Source organism: Mercenaria mercenaria, chromosome 18 (genome assembly GCF_021730395.1).
Source record: "Mercenaria mercenaria strain notata chromosome 18, MADL_Memer_1, whole genome shotgun sequence".
NCBI classification, from domain to species: Eukaryota; Metazoa; Mollusca; class Bivalvia; order Venerida; family Veneridae; genus Mercenaria; species Mercenaria mercenaria.
Genome location: NC_069378.1, coordinates 11,926,665 through 11,952,389, shown reverse-complemented (window position 1 = coordinate 11,952,389; position 25,725 = coordinate 11,926,665). Strand labels below are relative to the sequence as shown.

Below are 25,725 nucleotides of genomic sequence, written 5' to 3'. Positions count from 1 at the left end.
GTGTTACCAATATATCATTAATTGTTAAAATTGTCACTGGTCCATAGAAGTTCACAGCCAGTATAAATTTATATCTAATATTTTAAGAATGACTAATGATAACATCATGCACTACAAGTAACAAAATAACATCCCAAGTTCATAATTTCACTCAACATTATTTAACACAATGCATATTAAGTTCAAAAATGAGTGCTACTCTCGACAACTATCATTGTTTCTTGGGGTTTTACACCTGTTTCAACAGTATCTTTAATTTGGGTTTAACATCAAACAATGAAAACAATCAACTATTTCAAGTGTATGTGGTCTGTCGCTAGCACTGTAACTTAACCGCTTATCCAAGATGGTTGTAGATTTTCCCCATGATATCATCAACATCAGCAATGTTTGCAAATAAATCTAAATTATCCAGGTTTTTCCTTCAATTTCATTCTGTTTAATATGCACTGCACTCTGAGGGGTTCCAGACAGGTACTTCAACCATCACTTCTACCAAAGTACACACAAGCCTCCACACATCTGTTGTTGAAATTTGAGCTGCTTCTTTCCAGCATCACCTCGGATGTCTGGTAAGCAAGAGTGCCAGGCTGTGAGGACCCACCAGCCATAGTTGTCATGACAGTATTCATGCACCTGAGCTTGCTCAAATCCATGTCACGTAACATTACCACATGGAAATCTTGCAAAACAAGTATATTTTCCGGCTTTATATCCCTGTGAATGATTATTGGATCTTGTGAGTGCACAGTGGCTTGTGTTACCTTTAATGAAACAGTCAACTTCACTGACATAGTCATGGCATTTTCTTCATTACAGAAGAGACAGTTATCCAATATGCATCCTTTAATAAGTTCAGAAACCAGGTATAGCTGATCACTTGCTAAGGCATACGCCATCAGCAGTACACTATTTGGATGCCTTAACTTACTTTGTACACAAAGTTCACGGTCAATGAATGGTTTTGCAATCTCGATTCTCTTCATAACAATCTCCTTTATAGCAACTTTAGTCCCATTCCAACGCCCTTTATATACAGTACCAAATGCCCCATTTCCTATTTCTTTACTCTTTCTTAATGTTTAAATCGTTTAAATGCATCCTTGGTACACATGGAGATGCCTGAGTTTGTGACTGAGTGGTGAGTGCCTAAAGCTGGACACTTCCTCCATTTTGTACGTAACAAATAAGTAATAACAAATAAGTAATAAGTAATAACAAATAAATAATAACAAATAAGTCATAAGAAGTAACTAAAATGTCCCTCCAGGGCTTCCGTACCCTGGAGGGACATTTTAGTTACTTCTTATGACTTATTTGTTATTACTTATTTGTTATTACTTATTACTTATTTGTTATTACTTATTTGTTACGTACTTAAAACGTGGGAATACAAAATGGAGGAAGTGTCCTGCTTTAGGCACTCACCACTCAGTCACAAACTCAGGCATCTCCATGTGTACCAAGGATGCATTTAAACGATTTAAACATTAAGAAAGAGTAAAGAAATAGGAAATGGGGCATTTGGTACTATATATGAAGGGCGTTGGAATGGGACTAAAGTTGCTATAAAGGAGATTGTTATGAAGAGAATGGAGATTGCAAAACCATTCATTGACCGTAAACTTTGTGTACATAGTAAGTTAAGGCATCCAAATAGTGCACTGCTGATGGCGTATGCCTTAGCAAGTGATCAGCTATACCTGGTTTCTGAACTTATTGAAGGATGCACATTGGATAACTGTCTCTTCTGTAATGAAGAAAATGCCATGACTATGTCAGTGAAGTTCACTGTTTCATTAAAGGTATCACAAGCCACTGTGCACACACAAGGTCCAATAATCATTCACAGGGATATAAAAGCCGGAAAATTTACTTGTTTCACAAAATTTCCATGTGGTAAAGTTACGTGACATGGGTTTGATCAAGCTCAGGAGCATGAATACTGTCATGACAACTATGGCTGGTGGGTCCTCACAGCCTGGCACTCCTGCTTACCAGGCATCCGAGATGATGCTGGAAAGAAGCAGCTCAAATTTCAACAGCAGATGTGTGGAGGCTTGCGTGTACTTTGGTAGAAGTGATGGTTGAAGTACCTGTCTGGAACCCCTCAGAGGACCAAGTGCAGTACATATTAAACAGAATGAAATTGAAGGCAAAACCTGGATGATTTAGATTTATTTGCAAACATTGCTGATGTTGATGATATCATGGGGAAAATCTACAACCATCTTATAAGGGGCTACGTTACAGTGCTAGCGACAGACCACATACACTTGAAATAATGTTTTCATTGTTTGATGTTAGACCAAAATTAAAGATACTGTTGAAACAGGTGTAAAACCCCAAGAAAAAATGATAGTTGTCGAGAGTAGCACTCATTTTTGAACTTAGTATGCAGTCTGTTAAATAATGTTGAGTGAAATTATGAACTTGGGATGTTATTTTGTTACTTGTAGTGAATCATTAGTCATTCTTAAAATATCAGATAAAAATTTATACTGGCTGTGAACTTCTACGGACCAGTGACAATTTTAACAATTAATGATATATTGGTAACACTATATAGAGCCTGTCAAAATGTTTTTCTGTTACATGAGTCTGTGTGTTAATGGCGTCTTATGTAAAAGAACTGTGTATTTAATCATATTTATGTTTATATACAGACACATAGCAGCAGAAAGCGTTGCTCTGTTTGGATAACTCAGAGAGAATATCCATTGTTTCATACATAATTGTTCATTTGTTTTATATGTATTTTAACTTAATAAGTGGATTAAGGAATGTTTCAGGGAAACATACAGTTAAATGCTGCTTTTTAGCGATTAGTATCGGTGGGTTGTCCGGCGTTCATCGTCCGTCGTCCGTTGCGCAACGTCCATCATGAACATTTCATTTAGTTGTCTTCTTCTCAGAAACTACAAACCAGATATCCACCAACCTTGGTCTGTAGCATCCTTACATTGATCTCTTTCAAAAAGCAGGAAATCGTTTCGGCCCACAGCACACATAGACCACTGTAACTAAAGAAGATAAACATCTGAATGTGCAACATGGGGCTGCTGTTACTAAACCTTTAATGTAGATAAAATGGCTTCTGCTCGGGAACCAGTGTATGCACTGTCTCCAAACTTGGTCTGAATAATTACATCCCAACATTGACTTCTTTCTAAAAAAAATAATTGTCTGCACACTAAAGTACATACTTTACTACAATACTTCAGCACATACAGTTGCCACTGTATGCTGTGGTGCATACAGTATACTACGGTAACAGTAGAATCAGTATTCTTGTCTTGACACAGTACATGTGCTGAACATACATGTTCCATATACTAGAGCAGACACAACATATGACATTGCATACAATATAATTCAGTACATACAGTAAACTATAGTAGATACAGTAAACTATCTTCAGTGTATATTAAATGTACTACTGTATAAACAGTATACTATGATATATGCTGTTGGTATTCTTCAGTACATGAAATATTCAGAAGTACAATTATTCTAAGGAGACTCTGTAGACTGCAGTATACTGTAGTAACTACTGGATGTACTGCTAAAAAATAAAATAATGCGTGCTCAGATGAACGACTTAGTGTCTCTTAGTCCTCTTGTTTAATTTGTCATTTTGTGTTGCAGCAAACTTTTTCAGTGCCCAAAAAGTTAAAGTTAACCTCTGTGTATTCTTCTTGCAACTTTTAAGAAATCTTTTGTATTTACACATTATTGTCTTTCTAGTCTCTTGTATATCTTCACAGTAAAATAAAGTGTTTCGTTACGACGTGTCATGTGCAAAACCCGCACCCTTAGCTCAAAGGCCAAGGTCATAATTGGAGGTCAAAGGTCAACAGGGCTTTTTTTCCTGTCCGGTCCATAACTCTGCCATCCATGAAGGGGTTTTATTATTACTTGACACAAATGTACCCCATAATAAGACGATATATCTTGCACAACTTTCAGACCCCTGAATCAAAGGTCAAGGTCAAACTTGGCAGTCAAATTTTAACATGGCAGGGACACGGTCTGTTCGTGTCCAGTCAATAACTCTGTCATTCATCAAAGGATTTTGATATTACTTGGCACAAATGTTCCCCTGGATGAGACGATGTGCCATGCGCAAACCCCAGACCCCTAGCTCAAATGTCAAGGACACAATTTGAAGTCAGATGTGAACAGGGCGGTCCATAACTCTCTATCGACGAAGGGATTTTAATATTACTTGTCACAAAAGTACCCCATAATAAGACAATGTGGCATGCATAACTTTCAGACCCCTGGCTCTAAAGACAAGATCACACTTGGCAGTCAAATGTTAACATGGCATGAACAAGGTATGCTTCGTGTCCGGTCCATAACTCTGTCATCCATTAAGGGTTTGCAATATTATTTGGCGTAAATGTTCCCCATGATGCGCAACAACCAGAACCCTAACATAAAGGTAAAGGTCCCACCTCGATAGCAAAGGTGAGGTTATTTTTTCTGTCCGGTTTATAACTTTGACATGCAAAACAGGATTTGAATATTAGTTGATACAAATATTTACTCTGGATGAGACAACTTGTGCAAAACCCGGACCCTTAGCTGAAAGGTCAAGGTAACACTTGGAAGTCAAAAGCCAAAAACACTTTTACCTATCCGGTCTGTAACTCAACCATCATTTGAGAGATTTTATTATTACTTGACACAAATATACCCTATGATAAGACAATGTGTCATGTGAAACACACAGACCCCTTATTCAAAGGCCAAGGTCTCACTTGGAGGTCAAAGTCCAAAAGACCTTTTTTCTGTATGATCTATAACTTTACTATTCATGAAGGGATTTTAATATTTCCTAGCACAAATGTTTTCCATAATGAGACAACTTGTCTTACGCAACCCAATATCCCTGATACAAAGGTTAAGGTAACTGTCAGAAGTCAAAGGTCAATAGTATATTTTTTCTTACTGGTCGATAACTCTGTCACCAATTAATGGATTTTAATATTACTTGACACCAATGTTCACCATAATAAAACAATGTGTCATATGCAATACCCAGACCCCTAGTGCAAATGTCAAGGTAACACCTGAGGGTCAAAAGTCCAAATTGATCTTTTCCTGTCCAATCTGTACAATATTTTATATAAGCTAATGTGTCATATGGACCCAAGTAAAAATGGTGTATTTTCTTCAGAATTGCTTTCCCTTAATATGATGATTTCTTACATATTTTTCTCATATTTTTCCACACAATTCTGTGTGAACCAAAACAAACTGACGTATTATAATGCTAAGCATTACATCTGATATCATATTTGATGATTCCATTTACTAATAAACTAATTTTAGCTCGACTTTTCGACTATTCGAATAAGTAGAGCTATCCTACTCACCGCGGCGTCAGCGTCGGCATCGGCGTCACACCTTGGTTAAGTTTTTCGTACCAGTCCACATTTTGACAAAACCTTTTGAGATAAAGCTTTGAAACTTTCAAAACTGATGTAAAATCACCATGTCAAGTGTGAGGCAAGAGTACATAACTCCATCAAGGATTTTGGCTGAATTATGGCCCCTTTTAACTCACAAATCTTGGTTTAGTTTTTCGTACCAGTTCATATTTTGTTTAAACGGTTTGACATATGGATTTGAAACTTTTATCACCTGTTTATTATAATAATTTCTATCTGTAGGCAAGAGCTCATATCTCTGTCAAGTATTTTGGCTGAATTATGGTCCTTTTTACTTGGATATTTGTACAATTTTCGTACAAGTCCATGTTTTGTCAAAACTATTTGACATGTGGCTTTAAAACACTTGTTTACCATCATGATTTCCATCTGCAGACAAGAGTACATAACCCTGTCAACTATTTTGGCTGAGTTATGGCCCTTTTTGGACTTGGAAATTGGCACATTATTCGTACATGTCAACGTTTTGTCAAAACTAGTTGAAAAGTTGCTTTGAAGCTTGTTTATTGTCATAATCTCCTTCTGTAGGCAAGATAACATAACCTAAGTCTGTCAACCTTTATTTTTTGCTGAATTATGGCCATTTTTGGACTTTTTTCATACCAGTCCATGTTTTGCCTAACCTGTTTGTCATATGGCTTTGAAACTTTGGCCACTTGTTTACCGCCGTAGTCTACATATGTAGGCAAGACTACATAACTAGAACAAGGACTTTAGCTCATTTATTACCTTTTTTGACATAGAAATTAATTAAGTTTGGCATACCATTCCTTACTTTGTCAAAGCTGTTTGATATTTGGCTTTGAAACTTTGAACACTTGCTTACAATCATAGCCACACATTGCCATATAGTGCAAGATGGATCCAAATTGTTTGTCTTATCTATTTTTCTTCTTTTGTCTAAACATCTCTGGTAATACTTTGACCCCATACTTCCACCAATTTCGAATAGTTGGGCTGGCAGACAGCTCTTGTTAGTATCTTGATTCATCAAATATAATATCAGATGTCCAAATGCTACCTAATGTTGTAATATTTAAAATCACATTGTAGTCAGTTCTACATTTGCATGCGAATCACACTTTATACCTGTCATGTTTATACCTCATGTGATCATGTTAAGACATGAACAGTAACGAAAAAATAAAGTGTTTCGGGTTGACTAGAGTTGATTCGAGCATGTGTAACATAAGAAGCTCAACCGAGCACAAAGGGCTCATGCTATTGTAATTGCCCTATGACTAGCAGTTGCCGTGAAGTGTCCTCGTGCGTCGTCAACAATTCATACAAACAATATCTCGTAAATCAAAGTACAGACGTACAGATAGTAGGTGATTTTTTAGTTTGAGTAAATCGAGACAATTCAGCATTTTATCTGGCACAGTTTGTTTTAAGACTGATGAAAAACTAATTGCATACATAAGTCTTGTCAACTTTACAGAAGTTTAACAGTCGTTGTTCCTGGGCGAGAAATCCCCGAACTCGTTTTAAGCAAAGCTCCCCTCAGCATCACCGGAAAATTCCGTATTCATTTTCTAGTCTGTAACGATGGTGATAAAGATCAGAGGTGATAAAATACCTCTGCATTGAACTACGTTGTACAGCGGATAGATATGAAATAGTTGCGAGACAGTCCGGTGCATATTAGATATTGAATTCTGCGTAAGTACATTGGAAGGTGATTTTGATAAGTTCACCTAAACATTACATGATTTTTGCTTTGATGGCTGTTTTGAGGATTCCTTCAAATAATGTAATTGAATGCAGAGCTAAGTTTACCTTAGAAACCAAAGGAAACAAACTTCAAAAATCTTCTCAAAAACTACTTGTAAGATTTCTACCAAATGTCTTCAAGTAATTTTGATATGCGTAAGAAAGCCACAAGGGGACAGGGGTTTAGCCTACATACATCACCATGTGAAAAACATTAAAATTACTCTTTCAGACACCTAATGTCATGGAATTTTGATTTGTCAAGAGGGCATGTAAGATTTCCTTATATAGCAATTATATGGAAGTTATAAAAATACTCTTGTAAATGCAGTAGACCAACTTTATATGCGTAATGTTGGAAGTTTGATAACATTCTGAACTAATTTGATCAGTCCTTTCTAGACGCGGAAAACTGCGCAACATATACCAGCCTTTGAAGATAAACAACATCAGAACAATGATGTAATCTTGAAGTACCCTATACCATAATCCTTTTTATTACCAATATTTGTAACATTGCTAAGAAAACACAAATTAAGAATGAGGTGATTACTTTTTATTTCTGCATTCTTGTAAGTACGGTGAAAAAATAACTCCATCAGTCACGCACGACAACATGGTCTAAACATGTAGCCATATCAAGCTTAGTTTCAAGTACATGTACATGTAAGTTCAAAACCCCAGAAGTTGTAATGCAAAATTATCGTTATACATTGTACTTATATATACTTACGTGAAAACGTCCATGTTTACCACATTGGAAAGACTATAAATATAGAAAGTATCAATATGTTAAACCCATCGATTTTATTTGAGTATCATTTATAGTCAGGGGACATGGATTTAACAAAACATGCATATACTTCCACAACACAGTTCAAATAAAATCTGTAGGAGGGTGACACATTTTAAAATGACACTTAAAGGACATATTAGATTTGGTATAGAAGAATTCCTGTTCAAATATAGCTATGCAACTCTTTTCTTTTTTTCCCTATATGTATTCTTCAAAACGACTATTTAGCTCGATGAAAAATTTTAAGGCATCAAATGGATAAACATGGATATGTACAACTGGTTTTATAACTTTTACAAGCACTCTAAATTCTCTACTGCAAAAGTCTTTCCGTTTAAAATAATGACTGATGCACGCATTCATATCCCCTTTTCTTATTAGTACCACACGTAATGGGCATCAGTCAATTCAGGGAAAAATACCACACATCGGGTTTTGTGGTCGTGTACTGCGAGAATTCCAGTGCTGTTCAATTCTGTCTTAAGTAATCCGTTTCCAAAGCATCCATAAACGAATGAATGCGGCTGCAAAATGATCAGTACCCATATCTGCTCGTAAAATTCGTGGAGCACACTGAACATGATTTAAACAGTCCATGTAGTACTTGGCAACAGCAGCTAGGTCATTATAACTGGAGGCAACTTCAAGCCACATGATTCAACGACAGTAACCGTCAATACATCCATGAATACACAATCCATACAGCTTTAATTTATCGTATCCATCTGCATGCCACACATAATTAGGCCCTTTCAGTGTATACACTCTTCTCTTCAACCTATGTGATTTCCATTCTTCTGTGGCATGTGGACAAAGCTGTTTCATGAATTTCATGACGTCGTTTCTTTATCAGTCTTTTCAGTCTTTTCCACATAGTTCTATACCCTAGACACTGCACTCGCGCTTTATTGCGTTCATCACATCTTCTGCAGAGGAGTAGGACTGAGGACGTCTCCGTAAACGCAGTTCGCGCATAATTCGTTTCAAATGGCGTATGCTGATTTTAATGTTGTGTTTACAGAATAAAAACAATTATTTCCGAATACTTTAGTCATTCGTCAAAATAGATTTTAATCAATTCATTTCTTGTCAGACCATTTCCAGTCAGGAGAATATTCAACGGCATAAATGCACACCAGTATGAATAGAACCCCTGACATTTTGGGAAATTCTTTGGCTTTTAGGTTCCAGCAATTTGGTAGCTCCCTCTATTTTAATAGTTACATTTCTGTAATTCCCAAACGAATAATGCTCCCATCACATTTAATTTCTGGACTATGTTTCTTGAACTTGTAGTATTAGCTTGATTCTGAAAATACAGAAATGCCATTAAATTCATAACATTATGACCGACTTCCAAGTGGGACATAATTCTGACTGAATGAAATTTAATGTAAATATACATACCAGTGTTTCCCGATTAGGAAGTAACGTTTCCTGTTTGGTAAACTTTGAAATTAAGAAATATAAAAGTTGAATGAAAATTTTGTTAAGACAGTAAAAAAAAGCTGAACAGTAGAAATTTAGATAAAATATTTAAGTTAACATTGGCATATTTCATTTAATGACAACATGTATACTGTTATGCACCGGACCATTTTGATTGAAACAAGTAAAAAAAATGATGACTTTGCTTCTCGAATGGGAAACGATTTACTATATTTAGTAACAAGTCTCCCGTTTGGAAAGTAGGGAAAAACCATTGATTTCCCGACAGGGAAGTTTCCCCTACTGTTATTAGTTATTTAGTTATTTCCAAGTTTCATTTAGTGTGAGCAAAGTGTTTTTAGGTTGAAGCATGTACAAATTCCCAAAACAAAAAGCTGTAACTAAATCTGCTGAGAGAACTCATACGCCCTTCTCTCAAAGTTTCTTTCAAATCTGGCCAAAAGTCCTATATTTAAGTTTGCATAAAATATCTGCATTTGAAAAAGGCCACAACTATATGAAAAATGATTCCTAACAAATCGTGCCAAAAGCAAACGCACTTATCAGTAACTCAAAAAGCTCCATTCAATTCTGACCTTGGTTTTTGAAGAAGAAGTGCAGACATACTTAAATGGACAACAACAGGAGTCCAGTATAATTCATATAAAACTTTTTTTTTGGCGCACAGAGTATAAAAAGATTTACACGAATAAAGGGATGTAATGCAGTAGAAGGATCCAAAGCATATTACTAGTAATACTTCTTTACACTTGCCGCAGATTCGGCTCGTGTGCAAATTTCTGGCGTTGCTAATGCTCTGTAGAGTTACCGCAAAACAGTTACTAGTAGCTGGGAGACGAATATTCCCATCTATATATAAACTGTATTACAAACATATTTTCCAAAGTCAAGATATTCCACAAGATATTAAATATTCGTACATGAAATCATGTAGTTTAATCCTACGGAAAAGATAAACTAAAACACATATACATAGGTACACATGTAGGAGGAAGGCCTAATAGGTGCAAATGGTGGGATATCTTCAGAGAAAATTATTTGAACGTAAAAATTACACTAGAACGTATTAGGTATTATTCCCAGTATACAGATGATACTTAGTACTGCAGCCATTATAAAGCAATAAACATGGTTTTTAAAACACTTGAACACATTTGTCATCCTGACTGTCTTTTTCTTAAACTAAAAATAATTGTACCAGATAAATCGACGTATACATACCTCTTTTACACTAGGGCTATTCTCCATTATGATGCAGTTTACCGCGTTTTACCTTTCATATGTTGTAACAAATAAGTAGCAACAATTAATTAATAACAAATAAGTAGTAACAAATAAGTCATAAGAAGTAACTAAAATGTCCCTCCGGGGCTTATAAGTTATATAGTAGATAAAAGTTATATATGTTAAATGTGTCTATATATGGAATTAGAAAACATTTGAATTTTAACAGTAGCTAGCTTGTATGAAAATATATTTTATGGACAAAACGTTTTATTCCCTGTGTAAACGTCTAGTCAGTGAAACGTTTCGGACAGTTCGTTAGTTAGTTATTTTGCTAAATATTGATTTTTTTTTCTAACTTAGATATCCTGACAGTGTTATAACAATTAACCAGTAAGTAAAGTAAGAAAAGAAAAGCAAAGCAAAGTTAAGTTAAAGGCAGATAAAACATAAAACCAAATTTTTATGTGAATAACAGAAATGTGCCTGTTAAACTCACCTACAGCAACAAAAATAATCCTAAATACCAGTATGATGGTATCCTGTCTTGTAAAAGAGTTCTAACAGTGTTGAAGAACAAAGAAAGAACTATTGTCCATGAAATTGAATTGCCTGAAGAAAGTTTTTTGTTGTTGTTGTTTGTTTTTTTTGAGGGGGGGGGGAGGGGCGTTAACGCGTTTTTTTACAGTATTTGATTCATGTAACGGCGGGCAGTTAACCTAATCCGTGTACCTGGATATTTCACCAGTACAAACCTGTTCTCCGCAAGTAACTGCCGACTTACCCACATGAATTATCAGAGGTGGAAGACGAATGATTTCAGACATGTGCAGTGGTTTCCATCAAATCGTCACGGAGAACATACGCCCGGTCCGGGGATCGAACTCGCGACCCCGCGATCCGTAGACTAATGAAAAGCAAACAAAAGAAGATACCTATTCCCAGAAACAAAGTTAAAAGAATGAAGTGTACATGATACAAACAGGGATGACAGTATCACGCACTTTTCATGTAACAGTCAGTGATGCATCTGTTATATTTATTGTGTATTTATAAGCGTTATTTGAAATAACAAGGGCGACATGTTTTAAAATTTACTCCGGTAATCAAAAATTTGCCACTGACCATTCAAAGGCGGTGCCCAATTGTGTTCCTTTATTTTTCATATGTCCTCGTGTGTTTGCTTTATATGTATTTGTGTGTGTGTGCGCGCGTGCGTGTGTGTGTGCGTGCGCGCGTATGTGTGTGAGTGTTGCGCGTGCGCAAGTCTCCGTGCTGGCAATTTGGGCAGCTTGAGTTTTTGGAACGTATCATTCATTTGCTTTTTATGCGCACACAATGTGTTGTTTGTACTGTTTGGCAGCCGTAAAAAGTCTCCCCGTATATTAAATCAATGTTATATTTTCCTCCTTCAGGAATTGTTTCACGTTATAGTCTCGGCCTCCTTTAAAGATGATGAGTATGTTATACCGATTTGAAGGTTCTGTGTTCACTGACATTCGGGCCCGTGCTAGTTATCCTGTCCTATTTTTAATCCCCCGCCACGAGGAGTGGGGGTTATATGAATAGTCTCCGTCCGTCCTTCCGTCCGTCTGTCCGTAACACTTTCGTGTCCGCTCCATATCTCTTAACCCCCTTGAAAGGATTTTCATGAAACTTGGGTCATATGATCATCTCATCAAGACAATGTGCATAATTCATGAATCAGCCATGTCAGTTCAAGGTCAAGGTCACAGTTCAAGGTCAAAGGTTTACCCTATCACTATCCATAACAGTGGCGGGTGATTAAGCTGTCTTTCAGACTGCCTTGTACTTATAAGGATCTCCAGCGCTTCTTTGCCAACAAGTTTGTGTTTAACTGTGGCTGAACATTTTCATTTGATAACTTTTCTATCCGAGCGCCACTTGTCAAAGAATGGTACCTGATTATTATCCGGAATTGATTATTCCACCTCTTCGGTTACACTGCATCTTCTATTCACCTGATTATGATGGTAACTATTTAAGACATACACTTTTCCCCATTAAAGCTACATACTACACAGTCATTTTATATTCCTCGTATAAAGTTAAATTTTATAGCTGTCTCTCGTAATAATCTACGTATTTGTCTATCACCTTTAACCTCTGTTATACAAAAGATATATCTATTAATAAAACATACAAACTGTCCGCATAAATGTAGAGGGTACCGTTCTATTAACAAGTGCAATACTAAGAGGTGCGTTTGTTGCAATCACTTTCCACGCAGAACCTTCAATGGAATACCTAATTCTGACAATGATCTTGATTTACGTCTCATATGAATTCGCATATGCTATAAATTCCACATCTTGTTGTAAGATTAAAGCCAGACATTTAGAACAATTCAAATGGATTAAACATTTGCAGCCATCGTTTCCGTCGGGCTTAGATGGTGATATATATCAAGAGGGTAATATCTCTAAAAACCCTGATATTGATACCTTTTCTATTTTGAATTTTAGAAAACGAAATTCTTGGTCTGATAGAATTAGACGCAATGGTAATATTAATGTTATGCGCCAATCTGAAGTCAATATGTCTGTTGAAAAGTCTCTTAAAAAACTGGACGAGGAAGCGGACCAGTACCTTATTCAAACAGGATATAGAGAATCTGTCATTGGTCTTCGGTTAAGATCAGAAAATCCCAACCCGAGGGCGCACCTCTCAAGTCTTAAACGAGGCTGTGCCGAGTTTAAGACTTGAGCGGTGCGCCCGAGGGTTGGGATTTCCGATCTTCACCAAACACCAATGATGGATTCTATTTCTCACTTACCACAACAGAAACAATAAAAACAAGCATGAAAATATGAAACTATTTAAAACGCGGGAAATTGACGTCCGTAAGCAGAAGTGACGTCGTGACATTTCAGTGACGCACAATAACAGAGTTCCGCTTTAGTTTTATTGTTTGTAGCGTAACGGTGGTACGTTCTTATCATAAAGTAATGACTTTTGAATCAGGAAATACACTATAAGGAACGGAGAGAAAAGATAAAGGTACCTGATTTTTTATTATTTTACATAAATAGTATGTATTTTCAGTGCATGAAGTAGTCCGTCACAGGAGTGTGGGATAACCCATGTGAGATAAGATTTTCCAGCATTTCTAAAAATAGAGAATTTTCTGTCCGATAAGTGAGAAAAATTTATATTGTATCATATTTTATTCAAATTTACACACACAGCACGTTCTTCGCCCATAAATTGACACTCGATCTGACCATGACAGACACTTTCTTAAAATGTGTTTCAAGGGTAAAGGTATTGAGTTGATCGTACTGTACCTAGTGTATTTCGGGATAGGCGTGTCATTGATTCTGTGCCTTAATATTTCAGAATCTCCGAAGTTCCCAATACCTGTATCAATATGAAACACGTCTAAGGCATGTTATATTCAATTACAATAAAATTGTTTAACACATAGATTTTTCGACTTTTTAACAGCCATGTCAATTGAATGAAAACAAAAATCTAGAAAGGCGCTTAATTTTATAAAAATGCAAAACAGAGTTATTGAAACTAATTCAGTGCATGTTGGCTGATCACAATGGACAAGTGTGTGAAGTTTCAATCGATTCCTATCCGCGGATACTGAGATACCAGCTTACATACAAAAACTTAACCAAAAACTGTGAAGTCGAAAACGGGGCATAATTTTGTAACAATGCAAAGTTGAGGAATAAAACCTGTGTACTGCATGTCAGATCATCACAGTGACTGTGATCAAGCGTGTGAAGTTTCAATCCATTCCCATTTGTTGGTACAGAAATACCAGCTTTCATAGTCCAAAATGGGGCATGATTTTGTACATAGGCAAGTTAGAGTTATGGAACCTTTAAAATATAAGTCAGCCCATCACAGTAAATAAGTGTGTGAAATTTCCATCCATTACAGTGATAACAGCTTACACACAAAACATGACCAAATCAGGACGCCGATGCCGACGAATGGGCGAGTCCAATAGCTCTACTTATTCTTCAAATAATCCAGCTAATAAAAAGGAATCATTCGTCGCTTGCTTCATGTAGCCACAACCACTATCTCTACCACTAACACTATCAATACCATTATCACTAACACTATCATTAACACTATCACTACTATTATCACTTTCACTACAACTACCACTAACACTGTCACTACCACTAACACTGTCACTGTCACTACTATTACCACTATCACTACCACTACCACTATCACTACCACTAACACTATCACTACCATTATAACTATGACTACAACTATCACTATCACTACCATTACCACTATCACTATCATTACCACTATCACTACAATTATCACTAACACTATCACTACTATTATCACTGTCACTACAATTACCACCAACAATCTCACTACCTCTAACACTATCACTACAATTATCACTATCACTACCACTACTACTAACACTAACACTAACACCATCACTACCACTACCACTACCACTTACACTTACACTATCACTACCACTACCACTATCACTGACACTATCACTACAATTATCATAATCACTTTCACTGTCACTATCACTGACACTTACACTTCACCACCACTAACAATAACACTATCACTACCATTATCACTACCACTACCACTATCACTTTCAATTTTGATAAGGATTTTTATCTCCTACATAACGAACAGAACAGACCATAACTCAGTCTAAGGCAATTAGAACAAATCGACATTCATTAACTATAGCAAGACTACGATTATGATGGTAATGGCTGTAACAGTAGCGATAACATAAAGACAATAATATATAGTAGAATATTACAAAGGTACAACAAACAAAGAATGTACAAGAATAAAAGAAAAGCTGCAACAATGATAACACTAGTTAATCACTCTGAATAACAAAAAAATAAAACATAGGTTAGATATCATATAACCGTGAAACACTATTTAGACATGAAAGATGCATTTTTCTGATTGTTTTTTAAGCCAGCTAATGACATTTAGAATACATGTATTGTCTGCCATAGCGTAGGTTATTTTTAACTTGAAGTTTTGAATACTAACTACTACAGTGTACATACATAGGTCGGATAGTCTGCATGGTTTCTGAATAACAGCCACGAGGACCAGTCAATAAATAGTGCAGTTATCTGTATTTTTTAACCTAAAGCATCACGTTGCATGGTGCAACTAAAGAAATATAGGGAATGCGTAGGAACAATGTCCACGTATTACTAGTTCAACAGGACTGTTTGGCATAATACAAACACCACTAGGTCCGAAGTCGCGATAGTTTCGCATTTAACGAATAGTAAGTAATCATCAAAATGTTATTATTATTTATGGGGACAATAATTGCAAACGGCATGTTGATTTCCAAATCTGTTGGATAGCATTTTGCTAGCTTAAAGAAACTAGAGATTATAGGCTATATACCAATAAAAGAAATTGTTCTTTGTTTCATATAAAATTTAGCTACTTCAGAACAATTTTGTTACAGTTTCTAGATTTTCACTCCTTCGTAGACCTATTTTTCACAAGATATCCATACATTTGCTTCAAGAAAACGAAAAGAAAAAGGGGCGTTGGCTAGTATGCAGTGAAATGCAAGTCAACTGAAGTCAGGTACCCTCATATTGCCGCATTTCAGAAAGTGGTCCGCAGAATAAACACCCTACTTTCGTTTTCAAGTAAACATCTCGAAAACATGCGAATATCAATAGCATGAAAAGTGTCCTATTTTATGTAAAATTCATTTCACGAGTGAAATAATGCCCATTTGGCCCCCGATTTACGCGCAAATGTGCGAAAAATGGAAAAATTAGGATCTATTTATTAGGGACTTCTTCACCAAGAAGCACATTTTTGACCGAATTACTGCATTATAACCTTATACCATACAAAAGTGTGCGCAATTTTGTTGCTTAGCAACGCAGCTTTGTCTAAAAGTATCAAATTATCATAGGGTTCTACGGCCCTGGGCCCTTGAATGTCATGCAGCGAAATAATCATAACAAGCAAGCAGCTGAAACAGTCAGTTGACAATCAGTTCATATGCATTTAATCACAGACTTGTCTGAGAATATAGGGACGTTCTTTTTTGTATTCAGTTCTGTAAAACATACAGATCCCAAGGGTTTCTGCATACATTAATACAGAAAACAAATGTGTATTGTCGCTATTCTTTTATATAAACATAACACAAAGACTAAATTTATTATTCTTGGAGGTGATGACTTTACGATTCTGTTACAATTTTATTTATCATTCTGTTTGTTTGTTTGTTTGTTTGTTTGTTTGTTTTTGGGTTTAACGTCGTTTTTCATCAGTATTTCAGTCATAAAACGGCGGGCAGTTAACCTTATCAGTGTTCCTGGATTCTGTATCAACAGGAATTTTATAAAAGTAGTAATATTGTAAATCATGAGGTGTCCCAGTCTGATGGAATGTTTGATGATTTTTTTTCTTTCTATCTCGGAAGTAAAAAAGGCTATTGATAAAGCGAAGCTAAACAAAGCGCCTGGTTTTGATAATATACCTTATGAAGTACTAAAAAAATGACACGGCAATATCTTTTTTGCATGTATTTTTCAATGTTTTTTATTTTTTTTTTCAAACTGGAAAAACACCTTCTGATTGGGACAAAGGCATTTTGAATCCTATTCCAAAGCCTGGCATGACTGATGCTCGTCAACTCTTGAACTATCGGGGTATAAATCTTCCACCTACTATGTATAAACCTTATTGCTCAGTTCTTAATGACAGACTTGAAAAGTGGATGTTAATGAAAAACTTGTAGATGAGCAAAATGGGTTCCGGAAGAAACGGAGTACGATCGAATCGCATGCTATGTAAAAATGGTGGCGTAAGAATCTAATGTTTTGAAAATAGAAATTGAAAGAAGGGAAAAGGAGTAAATTCAGTGGGTTGTATTTAACGAACTGTAATTTTCTTATATAAAAGTTAACACCCACTTTTTTTGGTTTTTCTAAAGTAGCGATATAGTTCTTTGGGGGAATATAAGTCTTTGAAAATCTGATATGCTAGAAAATGTCGAAAACCCGTTATAAAGTTAGTGGATTTTATATGAAATAAAGAACAGCCGGATTTAGTGGTGTTCAGCCTCGATCGGAAACACATTTATATTGACATTTTTGCAAATTTTGCCTTTAAAAGATATTGGTGAGATGTCGTATTGTTCGATGAGCAGTCGTGGGAAGTTCATGGCCAAGATGTCATTATCAAATGTCTTCAATTGTCAGGGCATCATTAACAAACGATGGCATTAGTAATATACATACAAACATTAGTTGGTCTGTCTTTTGTGGAACAATTACAAAGTTTGAGACAAAGTGAAGACAAAACCGATTCGCATTGTTGAAATATCTTCCGAATCGGTTTGATTTAAAGATATCGACGCCATATTTTCATTACTTTTGATACTTTTTGCACACGACACGAACGGCTTCGCCGATGTAAAAACATTAACATCAGAATGAAATTTTAAGTGAAAAACTGTTTTCACTTGTTAAATTATGGCATGAATGTATTGTTTCTACTGACAAAAATACATGTTTTGGTGCTCCTAATAAACTTTGATTATTGTAAAACAGCACGGGGTTTTCATTTCTATTTTAACTTGTGATACATCAATTTATACTGCAAAATTATAGAAAAATCTGTCCGCTAGAAATAACTGTGAAAAACATCTTTAAATCACACTGCGGAATTGGACCCAGCAGCCCTGCCGAAAACACAACTTGAGACATTGGCGGACACTTTGGATGAGGCAAGCTTGATGCTTTGGTAAATAACTACTCTTCATTGACAGAGAGGGAGAGGGTGGTCTCAGAACTTCGAACATCTGTGGTATGAAATAATTTCTTTTATCGTTATATAATTATGTACTTTGGTATAAATTATCTTGAATTATATCGAGAACAAACCATGTAATTGACTGGGAGGGGGCGAAAGTAATCGATAGGGAGGACAACCAGAGAGTTAGGCAAGTAAAGGAAGCCATCTGGATCGCGAGCAGCAAACCAGTGATGAACAGGGACCGGGGTGGGGGTGGGGGGAGGGTGGGGGGCTACTCCCTCAGCACCATTTACGGACAATTAGTTCACTCTGACCTGTCCAGCAGTGAACCAGTCCGTAACCGGAATTCGTCACAGTTCTGAGGAAGGTCGATGATTTCGACCGAAACTGTCAACCAGGTAAATAAATTTCTGGATATGTCATGATAAACGTTTACATAAACTACATCTACTATCCTGATGAACCTCATTAACCATACATGTGCTTTAATTTTACTTCGTATTACCTTTTCTCCCAATTTACGTAAAATTATGTCACTATTAGCATTGCATGTACTCGGGTGTTATCAAATGCTATAAACTAATTATTTCATTTGAAGACAAGCATTAAGTATCTTATCAAAAACAAATGTTAAAGTTATTAATTTCTTTCTGAAAATTAAGTATCTTATCAAAAACAAATGTTAAAGTTATTAATTTCTTTCTGAAAATTAAATGCTATATAGCTCAAAATACTTAATTTTGAAGTTTGGGCCCCAAAATCTAAATACATATTTTAACAGTATGATAAGAATTCGAGTATTTGTTTAAGTGTACCTGAATTATAAAATCGAATGTTAGTAAAATTTAATGTTAACATGATTTGAAGCCTGTTTTGAGTAGCTCTCGGAGTAAGCTAACTATCAAGACTGAAAGTTTATAACCTTTGATATGTAACAATAACGAACTTCTGTAACACACTGTATATTACTGAAATCAGATATTTTAAATTAGTTTGAAGGTCAAAATTCAAATCCTTCTTTGTTTCATATAAAAAACGACAACTTCAGGTCGTCTTTAGGTATCTTTAGGGAACATCACTTTTTCCTACACCTATTTTTCATGAAAGTTCTATCATAAATTAACAAAAAAAGGAAAAGAAAATAGGGAGTTGAATAGTTCTTCGTGAAATGCCCGTCAGTTGTGGTCTGCTACCCTAAAAATGTCGCATATTTGCTCTTGTCCGCACAATAAACCCCAACTTTCGGTTTCGATCTGCAAAACTTGCCATGTGGGGTGTATAAACATGGAAACCGTCTCATTTCATGCAGAATGTATTCTAGCAGTGAAAAAGTGTTATTAAAGCACTCGTTCTACACGAATTTGCGCTAGAAATGTGAAAATCAGGATCTATTTACTATGGACTTCTTTCGATACACCACGGAAGCACATTTTCGACCGAATTACTGACCTTATTCCTAAAGAGAAAGACATTTTTGCTATATGGAAGGAATATGGGAATCACAAAAAGAACCACACATATATTTTGACCATAGTTCCAGTTTCTTTCGTCAGTTTTTGGTTGTGGTCAAAACTGTTACCATATCGAAATCTTTTTTGCAATGTTTCACATAGTAGGGGTTGTTCTCTATGTTGGTTTAGGTTTCACGCCTTTATTCAACAGTAATTCAGTTATATACATTGTTGATGGATTCATTAATATCAATAACCTGTTATTCGTAAGTAACTTATAACTTCTTCACATTAATTAAAGGTGGGTGACTTATTTACCTAAGGCGCAATGTCTTTAACCAGCCATCGTGTCCGGGATTAGAGCCCACGGCCTCCACATGGCTTACATCTTTATGTTCGTTGTACAAATTTCTTAAGAAGTTTAACATAATCAAAAATGACCAAACAACCAAGGCACAGCTAATCAATACTAATATGTACAGAAAAAAACCAAACATAAAATGTCATTGGATAATAGGTCCTTTTTATAAAAATACATCGGTTCAAATGAGTGTTTAAGAAGAAAAGACAAACTTTTGATATTCAAAATTTTATTTTTGTATGAAATACATGCATGACCGGGTAATACTGAAATAAACAAAAAAAAATGGTCATTCCTTGAAATACCTAGACAGAAAATTAAATTTATAACCATTTATATGGAACCATGAATAAGTGATACACTTGATTTTGATGTATTTTATTCTACATCGTTTATAGCTTGAAAGCACCAGTACATCCTCTTAGTCAGAAAATAGTGGTTTCATCTCAGGAAATACAGTAAAATTTCAGCTTTAGTCAAATGGCTGCAATCCTGATCAAGTTTGGGACTAATAATGGTCGAACGTATATTAACATTTTAATAGTTGGACCAAGTTAAACATGTTAAATTGTCACAACATCAGCACTTTTCCTGAAAAGAAAAGAACATCAAAATGTACATTTTCATTACAGAGGAGGTTTAAATGAACGTATACTGTTCCAAAACACATAAAAAAATAAGATAAAAGTAACGTAACTTGAGATAAATTGCATTACAGACTAATTTTTAGAAGTTCTAATTCTTTTCAAAGTAAGTACAGATACAAGTTAAATGGGTCACATTTCAAAAAGAAATACAGGTTGTTTCCTTTGATGTGCAAACAGTTCGTGTGGATTTATCTGTCTAAAGCCCAGCACAAAATCCAACGTAGGTCTTAAGGTATTATACCCGTAATAGAGTACCTCCTTTTTGAAGAGTATTGATTCTTACAACAAACCTATTTTGAGTGAAATTTTTCAGGGGGCGTAGGTTCAAGCCCCACTGGGACCAAATTTTTTCCTCTTATTCTCCTTTTTTCCTAGTAAGTTTTTACTTTTTTCGAGACATATTATTGATTTATTGTATAAAAGTGGATTTTTTCATTTGATAAGCAATTTCTTGTTGTTCAAAGTGAATTTACATCTGAAACAGAAGGGGGCAGAGTTAGACATCTTAAAAAATACCGAGTTACATGCGGTAAAAGTTCTCTATTTTGCCTTTACTCTTTAGATTACATATTGTGGAAGAATTACTTCTGCCCCAAGATTATTTTTGAATGAAGTGAGCAAACTTTAAAACAGTCCCACTGGACTCAACCATAATTTTTCAATCTTGGAGTTAGAATTCTCTCTCATTAAATCCGTTTTCTTGAGGCACCCTAGAAAAAATATATATTGACAGTTTTATTTTGTGTTTTGTTATTGTTTACCAATAGTTTAGTGTTTCTTTTATTAAAATTAATGGTAAAATGAAGTCTCTACAACCGTTTTAGACAGTGGCTATTACTTTGTATTTTTTCTCTACATGAGCTTGCGGAAATACCATAAATTATACAAAACATATAAAAACGGCACGATAAAAGTTGTTTAAATTTTGCAACACAATGCAATGCGCAGTCAACTTTAAGAATATGCTAAGCAAATAGTGAATACCATTTTATAAACATTACTATTAGGGGTCCAATACCTTAAAAAATCTTGCTATTCGAATGAAAGAAAATCAATAACTGTAACTGAGCGTATTCAATTTAAAGGAAATCTTGATTTTTATCTCAATTATCTGCAAAGTATCGCCGCCATCAATGACATTTACATTTCTTTTAGTATGTCGGCATGGGTTTCCTTGCCTTGATAGTGCTTGTTTGCATATACCATGATACTGTTTGTTCTCCGATGGTGTGTAGTTAAGTTAGATCTTCGGCATAAACTTTTGTCCATACCTAATATTTAAAATATCTTATCTCTTATAAATCTCTTTTACTTTCCAGACCATATAAAGAAATCAAACTGTTTTTAAAATGAATCAATGAGTGTGACCAGCATTGTCCATACTTCAACATTGATATGATCATCCATGCACAAGTACTTTTCAAACTCTTGTATTCATTTAATCTTCAACAATTATTGACCTCATTTGTACCATTTGTATACATTAAATTTAATCAAAATGATTTGTGCGGGTCTTTAGCCAGTATTTGCTTAAGCTTTATTATGTGAGAATTATACATATCTAAACTTATTTCTGTTTAGTTTGACACTAGCATCCTTCAGAAATGCTTTACCAAAACAGAGAGAAAATCTCAATAGTTATTTTGTTATTAAATGAATGAATGATGTAAGGTTATAAAACCTCTAACTGTATGTCAATTTGAAAATTTATGATCAGTTGCTGAATGGTACATTAACACAGTTCTATACATTGATCTCCGGATCCTTGTTGATAGGTTCAAATAGGCCTGTCCAGATTAATTAGATAATATGATGACTTAGATCAGCAACCGCTCTGATGAAATAAATTTATTAAAGCATTTAAAGCACAGAACGAGATAAATATACCTCACTGTTTCAACATAGCCCGAAATGAAACGCGTGCATGTGTGTGTGTGTGTGCGTGTGCGTGTGCGTGTGCGTGTGCGAGCGCGTGCGCGTGCGCGTGCGCGTTTGCGTGTGCGTGTGCGCGTGTGTGTGTGCGTGCGCGCGTGTGTGTGTGTGTATGTGTGTGTGAAAGATTTGTTAAAAATTGTATTGTGCAATCTAAAGCAAATTAAACCGTGTCAATAAAGCAAAAATAAAAACCTTAGAAATTGCCAAAGAATCGAAATAGTCCTTTATGAGTGTCACAGACCGTTGGTGATAAAACATCGTGACCAAAGACTATGTTTCGCTACATATTAAATGATAAAGCTGCTGCCAAATGTAGCAATAGACAAAGTATGTTTACGACACAACTTCCGACACCACCGTTTCCATCTCCGTCTCCGTCACTGCCGCCAGTACATGCAGCATTATCACCAAATGTAACATTAACCGTGGTAGTACCGGTGCGTGCAGTAGTTCCTCCGTCGGTAGCTTTTAGAGTAAGTACATAATTAGGTGTTCTTGAGTGATTCAGTGCCTTTGCAGTTGTTATCACTCCTGTGGTACTAACTGCAAAATCAGTGCCAGTGTTTCCACCTATATTGCAAAGAAAATGAGTGTATTGAAATGATATACATGCATATGTGTTGCACAAAAATCAACTTTTGGCCTGATTATATCTTTTAAACTATCAAAACAAATTCATTTATAATGATATAAATCAACACCGCAGTATGTGCCTAAGACGTATACATCTATCATAAAAGATAATTGAAATATGCGCCTTTATCATGAAATACATTCTTCTATTGTCTGTAGCATAGTTGTATCAGAAAAACCGAAACAGAGTACAGTGCCTAAAACCATAGCTATTACATTTATAGTCGTTTCCCAATAAAATTAAGCTTTTTTGCAGACTATAACATGGAAACTTTAATGTATAAATAATAAGTACAATCAGACGGTGGACAGTACGAACGAATCAAAACTTTAATTTAGTTAGATAACTTCAAATCCATACATCAAATATTTTATTACGTGTCTTTATAAACTAGAAAAATGCAATTTTAACATGTCGAAAATCAGGATTGAGTCTGAGTAATTTATCTCCATGTGTATTTGTATTATTGTGAGAGTGGGTAATTTTAAACTAGCATCTGTCTACATAAGTCCATTGTATTCAATATAAAGTTTTACCTGTGATTGCATAAGAAGCAATTTTACTGTTAGGGCTGGTGCCATCTCCATCAGTTGCTGTCACAGTGCACACTGTCTTACCTGTGACAAACGTTAAAAACGCTGTAAGGCTTTCTAGAACACTAGGATTTATAGTAAAACTAGGAATTGTAGGATGTATTTTAAACGAAGTAACATATTAAGGCAGAGCGTAAGAGGTCATAGGTTATCGACAATGTGCTCTTGGACAGTTTGGCAGAAGATTTTATGGTTAGTGTCATCCGTTCTCCAACTTTGCTTCATATGGGGAAATTGACAGACAACGTAATACTAGTATGGAATCTGTTTACTTTTACTTGACAATATAAACTAAACCTTGACTTAAAAATGCGTAACACATACATAGAAAATGAAAAAAATGTGTAGGTGCAGGCCACTTCGATAGTTTTGCTTTCATAATAATTCATAGAGTCATGCTATTTCTTAAACTGTATTTGCAAAAAACATATATAAAAAAATATTTTTTTCACAAGTTATTACATGAATGGCTCTGCATATTGAACTTAAAATGTGTAAAAATCTTTGTCTTGACAAGACTGGGTCATCGCTCATCATGTTCAAGTATAATACGATGTTTTATAAGATAAGCATTTAATCTGATAACCAATACAGATCAATATAAAACTATACAGATTTGACTTGTATTCCCTTGACTAATGCTAGATATAGTATGTTCTCCTTACCTACGGGAGTATTATCCACCACTGTTATCTGATATGTACTTTTCTGAAATACTGGAGCATTATCATTCACATCAGTGATATTGATAGTTACAATGGCAATCGCGGTCTCTTGTGCCGTGTCTACAGCTCTGAAAACGGCAAAAAGTGCACAAAATACTATGAAAAGGCTAAAATCATTCAATAATACTGTTACAATTTATTGATTATTAACAAAGTTGTTTAAATAATAAATTCAAAGAAAGGAAAGAATGATGTATTTATTCTTAGCAATTTCCGTTAACAGTTATATACAGTTTGAAACTTTCCAATTTTTAAGTTATATACCGTTTTAACAGTGAAACCGGTCTTTTCAGAATATCTTTATTAACGTACTCTTTACGATTCATAGAAATACTGAGCATAAAGTTTGCCTTCTGGTTTAGCGACTACAGAAGAACGTCACACTGTGCTGGGTCTGACATTCATGGCGGATGGGATTTTTTTATTATAACTTTTTTCAAATTGATAATGTGTAAGTTGTGAAGAGTTATCCTATGGATATGGTAAACAACCATTTCAGCAGTAAGGAAACATAGAAAGAGTTTTGTGCCAACAGGAATGGAAGCAGGTGTATCGATTGCAGTACTTACGTAATATTTAATATATATTTTGTTTTTGCTTCATAATCGAGTGGTTTCTTCAAAACTATTTCGTCATTGTCATTCCCGCCCATTTCGAACATTCCAGTAGCTGGTTGATGAACGATAGTGAATGTTACAGTCCCGGAAGCGTCTTTGACTGCGAGTTTAATGCCGGTAGTAGTGTTTATTGTATGGTCCTCTTTCACTGTCTTAGAAGCCGTACCGTTTCCATTTTTTGTATTTATAGACGGTTCTGTCCACCCGCTAATTGCTCCTTTTAAAAGAAAGAAAGCATCATGTTTATGCCAAAGACTTAAGAATACGATCTATTATATATCTAAATTTTACGATTAACTTGCAACGAACGATACTGAATTA

General features: G+C 35.3%; 3 protein-coding genes across 3 annotated transcripts; all 3 read right to left on the bottom strand.

Moving 5' to 3' along the window:
* Nucleotides 1–479: 479 nt before the first annotated feature.
* On the bottom strand, nt 480–10,665 carry LOC128550840 (probable serine/threonine-protein kinase DDB_G0267514). Its single transcript, XM_053530683.1, has 4 exons — nt 10,639–10,665; nt 9,193–9,277; nt 1,704–1,818; nt 480–1,074 (listed from the first exon to the last, which is right to left on the bottom strand). Exons 1-4 carry the CDS (start codon nt 10,663–10,665, stop codon nt 480–482), a joined length of 822 nt encoding a protein of 273 aa, XP_053386658.1.
* A 3,970-nt stretch (nt 10,666–14,635) lies between these two features.
* On the bottom strand, nt 14,636–16,019 carry LOC128550839 (clumping factor A-like). Its single transcript, XM_053530682.1, has 3 exons — nt 15,987–16,019; nt 15,206–15,294; nt 14,636–15,158 (listed from the first exon to the last, which is right to left on the bottom strand). Exons 1-3 carry the CDS (start codon nt 16,017–16,019, stop codon nt 14,636–14,638), a joined length of 645 nt encoding a protein of 214 aa, XP_053386657.1.
* Nucleotides 16,020–22,368: 6,349 nt separating this feature from the next.
* On the bottom strand, nt 22,369–25,725 carry LOC123537962 (neural-cadherin-like). Its single transcript, XM_045321918.2, has 4 exons — nt 25,357–25,725; nt 24,728–24,855; nt 24,006–24,086; nt 22,369–23,405 (listed from the first exon to the last, which is right to left on the bottom strand). The coding sequence occupies exons 1-4, from the start codon at nt 25,446–25,448 to the stop codon at nt 23,116–23,118; spliced, it is 591 nt and encodes a 196-aa protein (XP_045177853.2). The 5' UTR covers nt 25,449–25,725; the 3' UTR covers nt 22,369–23,115.